This window comes from Spermophilus citellus, assembly GCF_964194105.1.
Source record: "Spermophilus citellus genome assembly, chromosome: 1".
Taxonomy (NCBI): Eukaryota; Metazoa; Chordata; class Mammalia; order Rodentia; family Sciuridae; genus Spermophilus; species Spermophilus citellus.
Window position 1 is genome coordinate 140667902 of NC_138182.1, and position 14773 is coordinate 140682674.

At 40.2% G+C, this 14773-nt stretch overlaps 1 protein-coding gene across 1 annotated transcript; it reads left to right on the plus strand.

Annotated features, from left to right (window-relative positions):
* Positions 1-737: 737 nt before the first annotated feature.
* Positions 738-13341, plus strand: LOC308650861 (neuromedin-U receptor 2-like; the record flags this gene model as incomplete). The annotated part of the gene is made up of 4 exons (XM_081297304.1): positions 738-1463; positions 7805-7889; positions 9957-10082; positions 13067-13341. 4 exons carry the CDS (start codon positions 738-740, stop codon positions 13339-13341), a joined length of 1212 nt encoding a protein of 403 aa, XP_081153430.1.
* Positions 13342-14773: the final 1432 nt, after the last annotated feature.

The following is a 14773-nucleotide window of genomic DNA, read 5'->3' on the forward strand; positions in this document are numbered from 1 at the left end:
GCACTGGGGGTGTAGATCTCCCAGCCATCCTAAATCTCAATGATTGTGTCTGATTCTGAAACCCAGTTGCTTTTTTGAGCAGGCAAAAGTGATAGAAATATCAGGTAGCATGCAGGGATAGAGGATGGGTCAATGTCTTTATAGGCTTGGGATTCTATGGTGCATGTAATCAAAACCAATGCCACACTGATCACGCTTTCCCCAGAGAGCCAGGACTGTCCAATGCAACAAGGTAACTTGAGAAATCTATCGACCTCCCATTTTTGTCTTGTTGTACAAATGACAAGGATCACTGGAGATCCGTATTCTGTTCCCCGGGACTGGGGAACTTGCATTTGTATTTCCCACAGTCTTGCAACCTGCTCTGCTGGGACTGCCTGCCCACTCTTTATTCTTGTTCCAGTGTCTCAGTCTGTGTAAGCTATTTTCCCAGCTTCTTCCAATTCTCAGAAAGGTCTCCTCCTCCCCCCTGCTCCCTGCACACAAAGCCAGCTGTCCTATCAAGCAGTGCAGTCTGACACACGCTCATTGGCCCACAGCCTGTGGAGGGGCGGGGCTTCTGTCTCAGGGGCTCTTCAAAAAGGCTCACAGTGAGAGCAGCCCAAACTGGAGGCTGAAGCACTCACTCTCTCCCAGCCTTCTTCACTGAGCCTGTGCCTCTGAACTGCTTCCTCTTCCCTGTCTGGCTCAGCTGGGGATTGAGCCACATACCAGGGGACTCTGGGGTCTGCGATTTAATGTCAGTGATGGAAAAACTTAAAAATGCTTCCTGGATCCACCAGCAGGAATTGGAAGATCCACTCAAGAAGTACTTGAACAGCACCGAGGACTACCTGGCCTACCTGTGCGGGCCTCCCCGCAGCCACCTCTTCCTCCCGGTGTCTGTGGTGTATGCTCTGATTTTTGTGGTGGGGGTGGTGGGCAATCTTCTGGTGTGCTTGGTGATTCTCCGGCACCAGACAATGAAGACCCCCACCAATTACTACCTGTTCAGCTTGGCTGTGTCTGACCTCCTGGTCCTGCTCCTGGGAATGCCCCTGGAAGTCTACGAGATGTGGCGCAACTACCCCTTCCTATTCGGGCCTGTGGGCTGCTACTTTAAGACTGCCCTCTTTGAGACCGTGTGTTTCGCCTCCATCCTCAGCGTGACTACAGTCAGCGTGGAGCGCTATGTGGCCATCCTCCACCCCTTCCGTGCTAAGCTGGAGAGCACCCGCCGGAGGGCCCTCAGGATCCTGGGCATCGTCTGGGGCTTCTCCCTCATCTTCTCTCTGCCCAACACCAGCATCCATGGCATCAAGCTCCACTATTTCCCCAATGGGACCTCGGTTCCTGGCTCTGCCACCTGTACAGTCATCAAGCCCATGTGGATCTACAATTTCATCATCCAGGTCACCTCCTTCCTCTTCTACGTCCTCCCCATGACGCTCATCAGTGTCCTCTACTACCTGATGGGGCTCAGGGTGAGTAGCCAGGATAACGGGCTTGGGCAGCATTGCTTCATTTTCACTGCCTCAAAGTTCAGAGACAAACTTAACAATTTGAGAACGTCAGAACTGGAAGGGAGCAGAGAGGAAAATAGGATGAGTTCAGATGGAAAATAAGAAGTTAAAAAATATGCCAAAAAAAACACAACTATATGTCATTTCCTTTAGCTTATCTTGCATTATTCTTTCCTCTAGACTTTTTTTTCCTCATATCTTAGTGTTTCTAAGAATCAGCTCGAAAACTTACTACAGGTCCCAATATGCACACTTTAGCCATGGGAAAATCTGCTTTAGGAGGTCTGACAAGGAGCCTCACTTTAAATTAACACATTAGGTCATCTGGGCTTGGTGAACACACTTTGAAGCACCCTTCCACACTTTACTGTCTCTTTCCTGTCCCCACATCTAATGCTTATGTGGACATTTTCCTCTGTACTAACTTGATCTCAGTAAGATACAAACTATCCCTATTTTATAGTCCAAGAGAGACATACTTTTTAAAGTCAAATACTTTCTTGCGGCTTCTTTATGCTTGTAATCAAATTAAAATTATATATATGCATATAAATATATATGCATATAAATATATACATACATATAAATAAATATTGATTTATATATCATGAGCTGAGTGGTATCAGCTTGGTCTCCTCTTGAGCAAGTGGAGATTGACAGGTAGGGAGATCAACAGACACATGAGATAGAGCAGAAGAAAATTAAGAGATCTCTGGGATTAAGATAAAGCAGCACTTAGTTTGCAACATATCTTAAAATTAGAAGTTACATTCCTATGCTCATGTTGGTAAAGTGGTGTCCTTTTTTAAATCTTTTATTTTCTCTGGCACTAAATTATCTGGGAGAAATTATATTTGACAAGGGAAGAAATGAGTCTGTAAAATTCCTAGTATATCCTGTGCCAAGTTCATAGAGGTACAAGTCTTAACTGTGACATCTTTACACTCGTGTAAGAGGGTAGCTTGTGTAACAGTTCTAAAACCATTTAGACTCCCAGGTCTTCAGCTGACATAGAAATTGCCTTTAGGCAAGCCACATAGTTCTCCTGGAGTGACTTCTCCATTCATAAAATGGAAAAGCCACATCAGATCATGTCTAAGGCTCCTTCTAGCTTTAAAGATCTGTGATTCTTTTTAAAGAGAGAAAAATAAAACTGTGAGGGGAATAAAACGTGAATTACAAATGAAAGGAGAAATAAAAAGCATTCACTCACAAAATGTGCTACAAGAGGGCTTTGACAGTATACATTATGTAATAATCAGGGTCCTCCCACCTCAGTCCATCTCTGAAAAAGGACACTCAAAATTGAGTGTCCCATAGGGCAACCTTTGGAGTACCTACTTTCCCTAAGATGACTATCAAGGTCTAAGGAAGAAGAACAAATTTTAAGTGTCACAGACATCTGAGAACTGGAGTATATCTAAACATGCAGAGAGCTGTGCTAGTTTTCCCTTGAGTTCTGGCATTTATCCATATGTTACCCCAAAAGCAGTTCAAAGCCATGTCTGTGAATGCCTTTTGCATCAATTTTATTAGGAAGAAGAGACGACACACATTACCAAGTATCATAAATCCCGTGAGAAATCCACACCCCAAACTAATAAATATCATCTCGCCCAACACCAAACAATCACTTATCTTGGCTCCATTTGGGGAAAATATTTAAATTCGAATAGGAAACATTGCCAGTTACATTTTTGTTTTTGTTACATTTTTGTTTCACTGTCATGAATCTACAGCTAGGTTGCATCAGAAGCTGAGTGACAGCTCAGAAAGAGGTTAGAAACCACCTAAGTTTGCTTACTCTGAGTAATGCAACTTAATGACATCTTATTCTCAGAAAAGATGAGGCATCATCCAGGGTACTAGAGGATACCAGGAAATCTATAAAAGTCATTCCTACAGTAATTTAAACACCTGTAGATTGGAAGCTTGGAAAGTCAGCCATATTCTGTGGCAATGGTTTGAGAGATTTTATACTTTTTGCCTGAAATGTCCCTGCTGCCCACCACTACAACTCCATTGTCTTTCTTAACTCTCAGTTAACCTTAAGTCATACTTAGTCACACTTCCTTTAAAAAGCTCTCCAGATCCCCTAGTTATATCAGGTCCCTATTGTAGGTGCTCATGGCTTTTAGTAATTTTTTTTCATTACAATTTATAATTCCATACTTGTAGAATTCCTTAATTAACGTATTTCTCCCAGGAGCTCAGTGAGTGCATGAGGACTAAATGACTTCTCTCTTACTAGACTTTTAACTTCTGTACCTTTAAAAAGGAAAGACTTGGAAACATTTGTCTCAAAGGGCATTTTTGATCTCTGAGATTTAAAGAGACCCAAGCAATCCTAAAGATAGTTAAGTTATTGACCCTCTTGGCAAGTTTAAAGGTATAAACAACTCTGGATGCCGTAGCCTCCCAGAGGCAGTGAGCCAGGAACTGAAGACATCACAGGCCCAGGGAGGAAGAGAGAAGCACTCAGCAATGACCCATCATTCCAGGGATTGATCCTCCACAGAGCTCTCTCCAGGGGCAGCATGTTATAGGTACAGAAGGCAGACTATGCCAAGGCAAGTCCCTTCCCACCTAGGAGGGGGTGTGATGAGGCTGATCTCATCCTTGTGTTTCCTACAAGCCACTTTAGTGTTAGACCTGAAAGGATGCAGGTATGGACTGCAGCAGAATCCAGCCATGCCAAACAGGGTTGTGCTCATACATACACAGATATGCTCATACACTGACACACACTCACCAGTCAATGTTTGGTAAATAGATTTTGTTAAGATTACAGAGATACCCAAAATCTATTCTATCTTATTATTCTGAAGCCACATCTCCAGAAACTATACATGGGGCCATGTGGTTGGATGCTTTCAATCACTATAAACAACTAATCAGGACAAAATGTCAACCTGAAGGATAATTGAGTCCATGAACCGCCCTCCACTTGGATACTCTACAGTTGGAGGGGGTGGGGAAGAAAAGCTCTGGAACATCTTATTACAGTGACCACAACTTTTTTTTATTCCTCTTTTTGCTGAGCTTTGAAATAAAACTTTGGAGTAAAGCAGAAATTGTTAATGATTATAAAGAATATCTACTTTGTTAAACATCTACAAGGAAATGAATTATTCAATAATAAATTAGCATTTAATATTGGTTAGACAAATTGTTTGGATTCTATTCTGTCAACCACATCACTTCTGTTAGAACGACGAACGACATGCATAAAAATTTGTTTTTTCACTTTTCCTCCAATTAGTTAGCTATGTCACTATAGCCTAAGGAAGATGCAAAGTAAGTAGCAATTAATCGGCACGTGATTTTTCTTTCACTGAAAACTACACTTGTATGAGAGGCCTGTTCAGGGGAAAAAAAAAAAAACTGTTTTGACTATTTTCTTGATGTTTGATTTAAGGAAATTATCCCTGGGGGTGGACGTATTTCCACTGAGACTTGTTAAAGCCAAGCAAGAAGTGACTAATAGATCTCAACATCCTTTCATTATTCTTAATTATGGACTGAAATTAAGTAATGAAAGAAGCATATCTCATAATAAGTAATTTTCAAGGGCAGGAAATAATTAAAACCTTCAGTAGATTTGACTGACCATGTACTGATAAAGTGTATGGGCTGGTGTGCGGCTCCCCTTGCTCATGTTTTCCTCCTCAGTGCATCTGGCTGCTGCTTTGTATCAGGAAAGCATTATTTTTTTTTTTTTTTGAGCAAGTGATAGCAAGATAGAGAGGATTTTAAGAAGGAAGTCAGTAATCCACTTCATTCTAATGTAAATAAGTAACTCCACTCAAAATAAATTCAGTTTTCATTGCATCCCATGAGTGGACTTGGAACAGCCACCTGAATCACAATCACGGCCATTAGGTGTCACTTTGCTAAGTATCACATGCCAGGCACTGAGATACACACTCTGCCAGCCTTATTTTACTACTGTATTAAAAACATCCCATCCCACCACCTTCCATTTCCTCTTCTATTCCTAAATGGCTGCACCTGCAACTCCCTTGTTTCTTTTTAAGTTCTAGGTGACTCCAAAGGGTTCAGTCCCTCATTTTATGAAAACATAGGCACATGCATAGAGCCCCAGCTCAGTCACAAGACAGATGGCCACGCCTATTAGCCATATAGGCAGATGCTCAGGCCCAAGCGTCCTGAGAGCTACCCAACTTCCAGCAGCTGATACATTTGTTAGGGAGACAGACTATCGATTTATTGAACCTTAGAGGCAATTTTTAATGACCCACCATTCCAGGTCTTATCTCATTTTAAATACTTCTTCTAAAATATTCCTTTGAAATGCCTTCTAGCTCAGGAAGCTCATTGCTTCTTAGAGCAGTGTGTTCCTTTATCGCACATAATCACACCAACTTCTAATTTACCTTGAATTTCAATCTATCTTGTTGGAAGTCAGACTGATCCTGATATAAGAAGGGCTAAAGGGTACCCCCCCCTTAGTAGAGAGAAAGGAAATAAATACTAGTATTGGGCTATATAGAATAATTTGAAATTTTCTTCCACACGATGGCCCTTATTCAACCAGCCAGGACTGCTTTATTACGGTGAGGGAACCCTCTACACAGTCCGGCAAAATGCCAAAGAGCAGGAGATCTAAAAAGTCCAGATGTGGCACTGGCTCCTGGCAAAGACAAATCCAGTAAAACACACAACGTCAAAGACCTGGTTTGTTTCTCTTTCTTTTCTCTTCTTTCTATGGCACTGATTTTAATCTTAAACTCCATGTGGCGGTCCACTGGTTGCTCCAGGCTCTCTTTTCAATGTGGGAAAGAAAGGTAACTGTTATAATCCCAGACATCACATTCAGAGACGAAGGGCTCCCTCTGGCAGTCCCCATAAAAAGAAATTGAATTCCCTTCCCCAGAAGTGCAAGCCAACATCTGAAATCTCATTGCCTCCAATTTTCAAGTCCTCATGACTGTAGGATAGGAGGTCTGATTGAATAAGTAATTTTAGGACAATACCAGGAGCTACAATTGGGGTCATTCCCAGCCAAACTAATGACTAGGTATAGGCAAAGAGTAAATTGCCTAAGAGAAAGTTAGGGTATTATTAGTAAGAGATAAAGGAAATAAATGCCAACCAACAGGCAGATGGATACTGTACTAACCTCCAGATATCTGATGGTCATTTATCATGGATCCTTAAAATTTCATTTGTCTGATTGGACATCCCTACAAACCAAGGTAGATATAAATTAGAAAGAAAAATATTTAATGACTAGATAAATTATAAAGACATTCGATGCTAGGGGAATTTAGAGGAAGAAGAGGACAATGGACTAACGTTACAAGGAATAGATGGGATTTTAACTAATCGAGCAAGAATGCGTGTACAGGCAGTGTTGAAAATTTCAGAGGTTTCAGAGTCTAAATAGATGAATATATTTTAACACCAATTCAGGAAGACATGCATTTTTATCAGTAATGTCAGTAAAATAGCATTTTCCAAATTGTGCATGTGAAGATGGGACAAGGGACTTCACTGAAGAAAGTTTGGGGAAGGTGTTTAGTCAAAGAAATATTATTTCCCTTTGGCTGGGACCTGGGACAGGATGGGAGATGTGGGTGTGGAAAGTGGAGAGGAATGCTATCCCATCCCCCTTGAGAATCCTAATGCCTGTTAGCATATCAAGGACTCTGAGAAGACCCACAATGGAACCTATAACTTCATAAAGCAGGAAGAGTGCTTGCCCTTGTTTTCTACTGCCTGGCTGCCACCTGCAGAGGAACTTTACTCTGATAGATATCTAACAATTATTGAATGAATAAATGGATGAATAAATGAGTGAATGAAAGAGCCTAGATTATATATATTTTTTTAACTTCAGAATCTAACACTTTTCACAAAACACCTATAAACGTACTACATAACTAGGGTTCTTACATATCAAAAATGCTTGTAGGGGAAATTTGGCCTTAATCATCTATCCAGTTGAGTGAAGAGACCTGGATCCAATTACTGTTAGATTACTTAGAGACAAATCCCAAGCTTACTGTTAAATATTTAACATATTCTTATATTTTTCTAAGTCCTGGGAGTATATATAATGTTTTATAATCCATTTTATTTTTGTCTTTTTGGCTGTGCTTTTTGTTTGTTTGTTTGTTTGTTTATTTATTTTGGGTGGTGGTGTGGATTTTGTTTTGTGTTTGTTTGTTTGTTTGTTTGTCTTCAAAATGAGTATTCGAGTGATACATCTCAGATCTTCAAAGGAAGAAAATAGAAATGCTTCCCTTTCTTAACATCTCTTTCCATCTCTCCTTCAGCTGAAGAAAGATGAATCCCTTGAGGCGGATGAAGTGACTGCTAATATCCACAGACCTTCCAGAAAATCAGTGACCAAGATGCTGTGTAAGTCCCACTTTGTTTTTGTGCTTTGTTTTCTTTTGTTTGCAAAAGCAAAGGATTTGCATTTGGTTCTTAGGAAGCACTGCTGGCTTCAGGCTCAAAACTGCCCTGAACTACAATAGCAGGTCAAACTTTCTTGGATTACTCAAGCTTCTGGGACACATCTGGATGTTTTCCTTTTGGTTCTGAACCTTCAGAAGGATATGCTAAATCACCTTGACGGCAACACACTCCACGTGATCTGTGGTAAATTGCATCCTCTCTTGAGCCTTTGAGCATCATTTCCCGCCTCTGCAAAATTGGTTGGTGTTTCTACTGTTTGTGTTAATGAGTTTCACTATACACATGATAAAAGCTCTAGACTCTACTTCAAAAGTGTACTAATGAGCATACACACAAAATGTTTTATAATCCATTTCAGGGTATCATGAACCCCCTGATGCCCACGCATGAACTCCTTAGGATCTTTTAAATCCAAATTAAGAACTTTGGGCCAGGAGCACCTCCAAGTAGTCATCCCACCTATGATATTCTATAACTTTGTGTCTAACCATGTACTTTTTTTGTAGCTAAAAATTTTAAAAATCATACTCTCAAAAGAATGTTATAAAAATATATAATTCATTACTAGTCTACAAGAATTACTGAACAGGGAGAGATTTATCATATACTTTCCAAATCAAAACTCAAAATTAGAAAGAAGTAATTCCTCAGGGCCAATATCCATATAAGGCACTCAAGGTAACTGGCATTCAAATAACTAAAAAGTCACTGATATTGACCTTTTGATTCTGATAATCCTGTCCTGGGGAATCTTTTTGCTCCTAATATAAGCTCTTGATTTTTTTTCTTTTTTGCTGTTAAGAGTCCTACTGTCTTCATTATCTCTTTGATCATAATCTATTCACTCACTAATGTGTAAAGTTCACTCACATTAAAGTCACAGTGAGGTATTTACCTTGGGAGAGAGTTCATTTTATCAAGTAATAAATTTGTTTCTAGTGGGGAGACAGAAACAAGCAGATTAAGGGCTTCTACTTGGGGGATAAGCTCAGGAGCTTCCATATCCCTGAAACCACAGCAAGGCAGATGTCTTGCTCTGAGTGGGTTTTTTTGCCAGCAAGAAATACCTAGGCTATTTACTATGACAACTTTAAAAGTGCTCACAAGTACAGAGCACTGTAAAATGAATGCCATGTGCCATCACTCAGCTCTAGAAATTATCAACTCCTAGCTAACGTTGTCTCATCTCTACTCTGATCTCTCCCCCAGTCCCTGTTGGATTACTTAGAGACAAATCCCAAGCAGCATGTATCAGCAAAGAAAACATATTCCCTAACTTCATAAGAGAAAAAAATATGCATATTTATCTTTGTGAAGTTAAAACACCCCAAAGAGAAACTATAGTTGTGCCAATCTCTGTCTGGAGGGTTGAAAATAAGAAATTGGGAGGATTATGTGCTCTAGCAATTTATAATATGGATTCATCCCCTCTCAATCAAAAGATGCTCGGAAAGTGATATTACACTTGGGATTGTTCAATCTTCCTCCCTCTCCTCCCCGAACACATCACTGGATTTTAAATGATCAAATTCAGAGAACCTTCTAATTATTTCTAGAGTAACAAGAAGAATCCATATATACTTTTAAGTTTGTTATTACTCCATGGATTTCAAAAAACACCAACTGCTTAAGCACAATAATTTTATTTATGTAACCCATTTATATGACTCCAATCATCTACCTACAGCATACTTTATATTTCACAACAAAATGCTTTTGAAACTTTGAAATAAATTCAGAACTATTTTAAATATTCTAAAGGGAAATTCACATTATATAAGAAATCTTCTCTGGGTATTTAGAAAGCAGATCCTAGATTCGATACAATTCATTCTTACATTTGAACATTCTGCACTGGGGCTCCTTGGGATCTAGATTGCCTGTAACCATGATAGCTTAGCCAGGGTGGAAGGAAAGACTGCCAGAGGAATGGATGACTTGGTGAGCAACCTGCACCTATCCCTGCCTACACTGCCGTTTGCTCTCCCATTCATCATCTTTTTCCAGTTGTTTTGGTCTTAGTATTTGCCATCTGCTGGACCCCGTTCCACATTGATCGCCTCTTCTTCAGCTTCGTGGAGGAGTGGACTGAGTCCTTGGCTGCAGTGTTCAACCTCATCCATGTGGTGTCAGGTAAAGGCTTAGCTGGTCTACAGGCAATCTTGCTTAGCTGCGGAAACAGAACAAAATATCATGGGGTTGTGCCTTCCTAGAGTGAAGACGCTTGCTTTCAATGTTATGCAAAGATCAATTAGACTTACTGCTGGTCCAAAAGAAATAGCATTCTGTTGTCAGGGCTGCCTTGTGGAATAGCTGGACTCTAAGTGTGACGATTGCAGCAGGAAAATAGGGGTGCTTTCTTTGCTTTCCCCTCCAGGGGCCATGGGATTGATTTTGGTCTTATTTAGTAAATGCTTTGGCCCTATCATCTCCTATGGCCTCATGAAAACCGCCAAAGGATATTCCTGGGCATCAAGATCTGATTTTAGGCTACTGTAACTCTCCTTGTCAAGGATACCTCAGAATATGAGAGAAATCATGGTGGAAAGTCACTAAGAGCACCTGGCTTGTCACCCCAATTCCACATTTAATAAATGCTAAAGAGGGCTGGAGTCCCAAGCTGCCTTCATGCCAAAGTATCTTGCCTGTCAAATGGCAATAGCATCTGCTCTCGACACCAGGGGCAGCAAATTGGTGAGTATTACAGAGCTTTTAAGCTGTCAATGCTACCTTTCTGTAATCATCACAAATTGTTAAGTGAATATTATCATAAACCATTTTCTTGTCAAAGAAACACTCTCACAGGAAGAAGTGCCTTGTCCAAAGGCATTAGCTGGCCGATTGTGCACATAGGGCTAAGCCCCAGTTGTTGAGTTTCAAACTCTGGTTCTTCCCACTAAAACATAGTGCAGAATTGCCACCAAGGACCTTTCTACTCAGGCAGTGCAGCTGATGGCCTTAGGCTCTCCCCACTTCTGCCCCCTCCCCTCTGCCAGTCACTGGCTGATTCCAGGGGGTCTTCTGATTATCTAACACATAGCAGGATAGATGCATGAGATGAGCTCCAGATGTGCACAGAACTAAAACAGTAGCATGACGTGTATCCTGAAGAACGTTTGCGTTATTTCCTTTGTCACCCCTGTTTCGTTTTCAGCAGGGTGTGAACAGCTTATACCGGGGCATCAGTAGTTTCATGTTTTCCCATTTACAAATTAGCAAAACTGCAAAAATATTTACAGCTCTTTGCTTATCCTTGTGGTAAATATGAGGAGGATGGGAGTGTCTAAGAAAACTGGAAAACACAGCAAGTCAACATGAAACTTGACTAGTTGACTAGTCATCATTTAAAATTTCTAAACTGTGGCTTCTCTGATGACATTATCCTGTCAAGGTACCATCTCCTCCTCTGCCACAAAGCAAACCTGATGAAGTCTAAACTGCTTAATGGTACAGAAAAAAAAAAAAAACTGACTAGTATTTTCATCCTAAATATATAGCATTTCCATTAGTAGACTATACTCTGATCACATTAGTTAGTAGAGAGTATTAACCAAGATTCCTGCAGAATATAACCACTCCCAACTCTTCACATTTTATCTGTCAAGCCTTCTTCCCTCAGGACCCACCCAACCCATCTTCAGTTATCTCCCAGTCATTTTAAGGTCTGGCTACCAGCCAATCAGGTCCCACGAATATGTTCATGAGCATCACAGTCCTTGGGTTTATGCCATTATATGGATTTCCATAGTTTGACAGTATCTTGTATCTTGCTCTTAGCAGATACTGTTTGGAATTGCTGTATTGTTAATTATTGAGTTTAGCGCAGATCTTGCCTCTACAACGCTATCCTAAGTCTCAGAAACTCTTTTTTTTTTTTTAAAGAGAGACAGAGAGAAGAGAGAGAGAGAGAATTTTTAAATTTTTTTTTTTTCAGTTTTCGGTGGACACAACATCTTTATTTTATTTTTATGTGGTGCTGAGGATCAAACCCAGCACCCCGTGCATGCCAGGCGAGCGCGCTACCACTTGAGCCACATCCCCAGCCCTCTCAGAAACTCTTAATTCATTACTGTAGAATCTACCTTGAAGTTCCTAGAATGCAGTAAGGGTTCAATCACTTTTTCTTTCTTGAATGAACAAACAGCAAACAGCAATGGTCTCTGTCATAATTCTCCCTGCACATCCCGTGCACATGGTACATGGTACTCTCACTGCTTAAATTATGTTAATGAAGATAAGAAGGAACATGTTGCCCATGGTAGCTATGGGTGGTTGTGTAGTTTCAGCCCTTCTGTGGATGGAATCTCAACTAGAGCCTCACAATAATGTAAGGAAATGGATTAGGCTAGAATTTTTATTTTACAAAAGTAGGGGGAAATTGACGTATCAGTGTTTATCTAAATTTATGGATCAAGACAAGGCCAGAATAGGAAATTAGTTCCTCTCATTTCCAGCCTTAGACTCATTTTGGCCTTGGAGAAATAAAAGGGAGCATGGTAATAAGGAAGAGAGTATAAACAAGAAAATGACAGTGAACAAGGCATCTCATGGAGAAAAAAGTGACAAAACACAATTATTCGATAATGCGGAAGAGCCATCAAGGGAAAAGGAAAGGTAGAGAAAAGATGTGGGAGAATATTTCTTCAAAAAGCTTTTTAGCATGATGAGGAATCTCAGCAGAGACTATGCCTTGACTGATTTTTTTCTATTCCTCCATCACTTACGGTTTCAAATTATAGATTTAAGCAAAGTTCCAGTGAAGAAAAAGAAATCTCCTTCCTCTGATACCTAAACATTTTTCATTAATGCTATGGGAACATTTTTTTCTTTAATTAAACAAGTAGGAATCAAAGGAAGTTTCCAGATTTATCAGAGATCCTGTACCAGCCTACATGTTTCCAAGACTCTTTAATCTTTCTGTGTTTGATTCCTAAGTCACAAGTGATAGATCTGTTCAGAGCATTTTGTATTCTCAATTAAAGCCTTGCATATGTCATTGCTTCCAAAAGAGGCCACACCAGGGATTCCAGGCTTCTGTTAAATATTTATGCTTCACCCTTTCGTGTCTCCTGTTCAGTTTCTCCCTGACACGTTTATTTTAATCCCCCGTAATCCAGGGGTCTTCTTCTATCTGAGCTCAGCAGTCAACCCAATTATCTACAACCTACTGTCTCGCCGCTTCCGGGCAGCATTTCGGAATGTCATCTCTCCTTCCTGCAAAAGGTGGCCCTCCCAGGATCACTCACAGGGACCACCTGCCCAGAGGAACATCTTCCTGACAGAATGCCATCTTGTGGAGCTGACAGAAGACACAGGTCCCCAGCCTCCCTGTCAGTCACCCATCTGCAACTCTCAGGTCTCCACGGCCTTCTGCCCTCAACGGCCACCGTGAAGAGAACTCTCAGAGGAGCCACCTTTGATTTTTTTGAGTTGGATTTCTCCATGTCTCAGCACTGCAGGGAGGGACATTATGAAATCTATACCTCCTTATGTGAAATTAGGGAGATAAAATGGCTCTTAAAACTCATGTACCTATTTCCAGTTATTTTTTTTTAACGAATGTGAAAACACAGATATAAGTCTAAAATAAAACAGATGCCAAGCTTCCTGATTTTTAGTTATCTTTATAGTATCCTAAGTGGCTCATGCCCCTTCTCTAGTTCATGAAGACAGCATACATGGCAAAGCATGACTATACTTGTAACCAATGGCAACTGGAAGCCCCAGATGGAAGACAAGTCATTTCATAATCTTTGAGTTGAGAAGCCCATAACAGTGTTCCTTCATGGTGATCTATTTATCCCCCCACCCCATACAGGGCGATTATAACATGATTCCATAGAGTGCTGAAACCTTTCCATTTAAGAGCTCCCGGATGACCTGGGAATGTCCTTGGAGCTATTAGTCGTGGCACCCCAGTCTCCAAGTCATTATCCTTCCACTCCTAATTGAGAATTGGATCAGATATAAGTTCAACTTTGAGAAGAACAGAATGGGAAGAGGGAGGAAGCAGGTGGAAAAAGACTGAAATTACACTAAACCAAATCCTGGTCATTTTCAAAATTTGATCCAAGCTTGTATTTCTAATGTCTTATTTCATGTATAGTCAGAGGTAGGATATATTATCTTGGAACAAAGACAAGTTAAATGACAAATACTGGTCTCCAATTCATGAGTCTTACCTACTCAATCCTTTATCATCCACATAATGCTCTGCACATATAATATGGGCAAAATGTACTTCCCAAACTCACCTTCCGCTAAACCACCATGAGTACTCCATTTAAACTGGATCATTTGCTCTTCTTATGCAACTATAGTAGTTTTCCCTAGCTGAACATCTTTGCATGTAGAATGACTTCTTTGTCTACTGCCTATTCTTCAGTGTTCATCTCAATATGGTACCTCCTCCACAAGGCTGTGTTTAATTTATTCAAATAGATGTGGCATCTGAGGGTGTTTTTTGGTTTATTTATTTATTTTTTGGTCAATTTATCTCTCTTAAGCTTTTTCTACACTTCTGCTTTGTATTACAATGACTTATTGCTTTGCCAGAGTGTAAATTTGTCAAAGGCATGAAGTATCTTGTGTTCATTTTTTTTCTGTAACTAGAACCCTGGAAATATATCTGTTACAATGGTAGATGTTCAATAAATATGTGGTAAAGTGAATTGGCTTCACATTCCAGTCATTTAATCTCTGAATTTTCTACAAATTGGATGAATAATCTCATTGATAAATGGGAGTAGTGGTGTCTGACTTCATCATTTACTAACTTAATAGTGATAGTCAAAGTGATTCAGCATTAAAAATTTCTTTTGCTA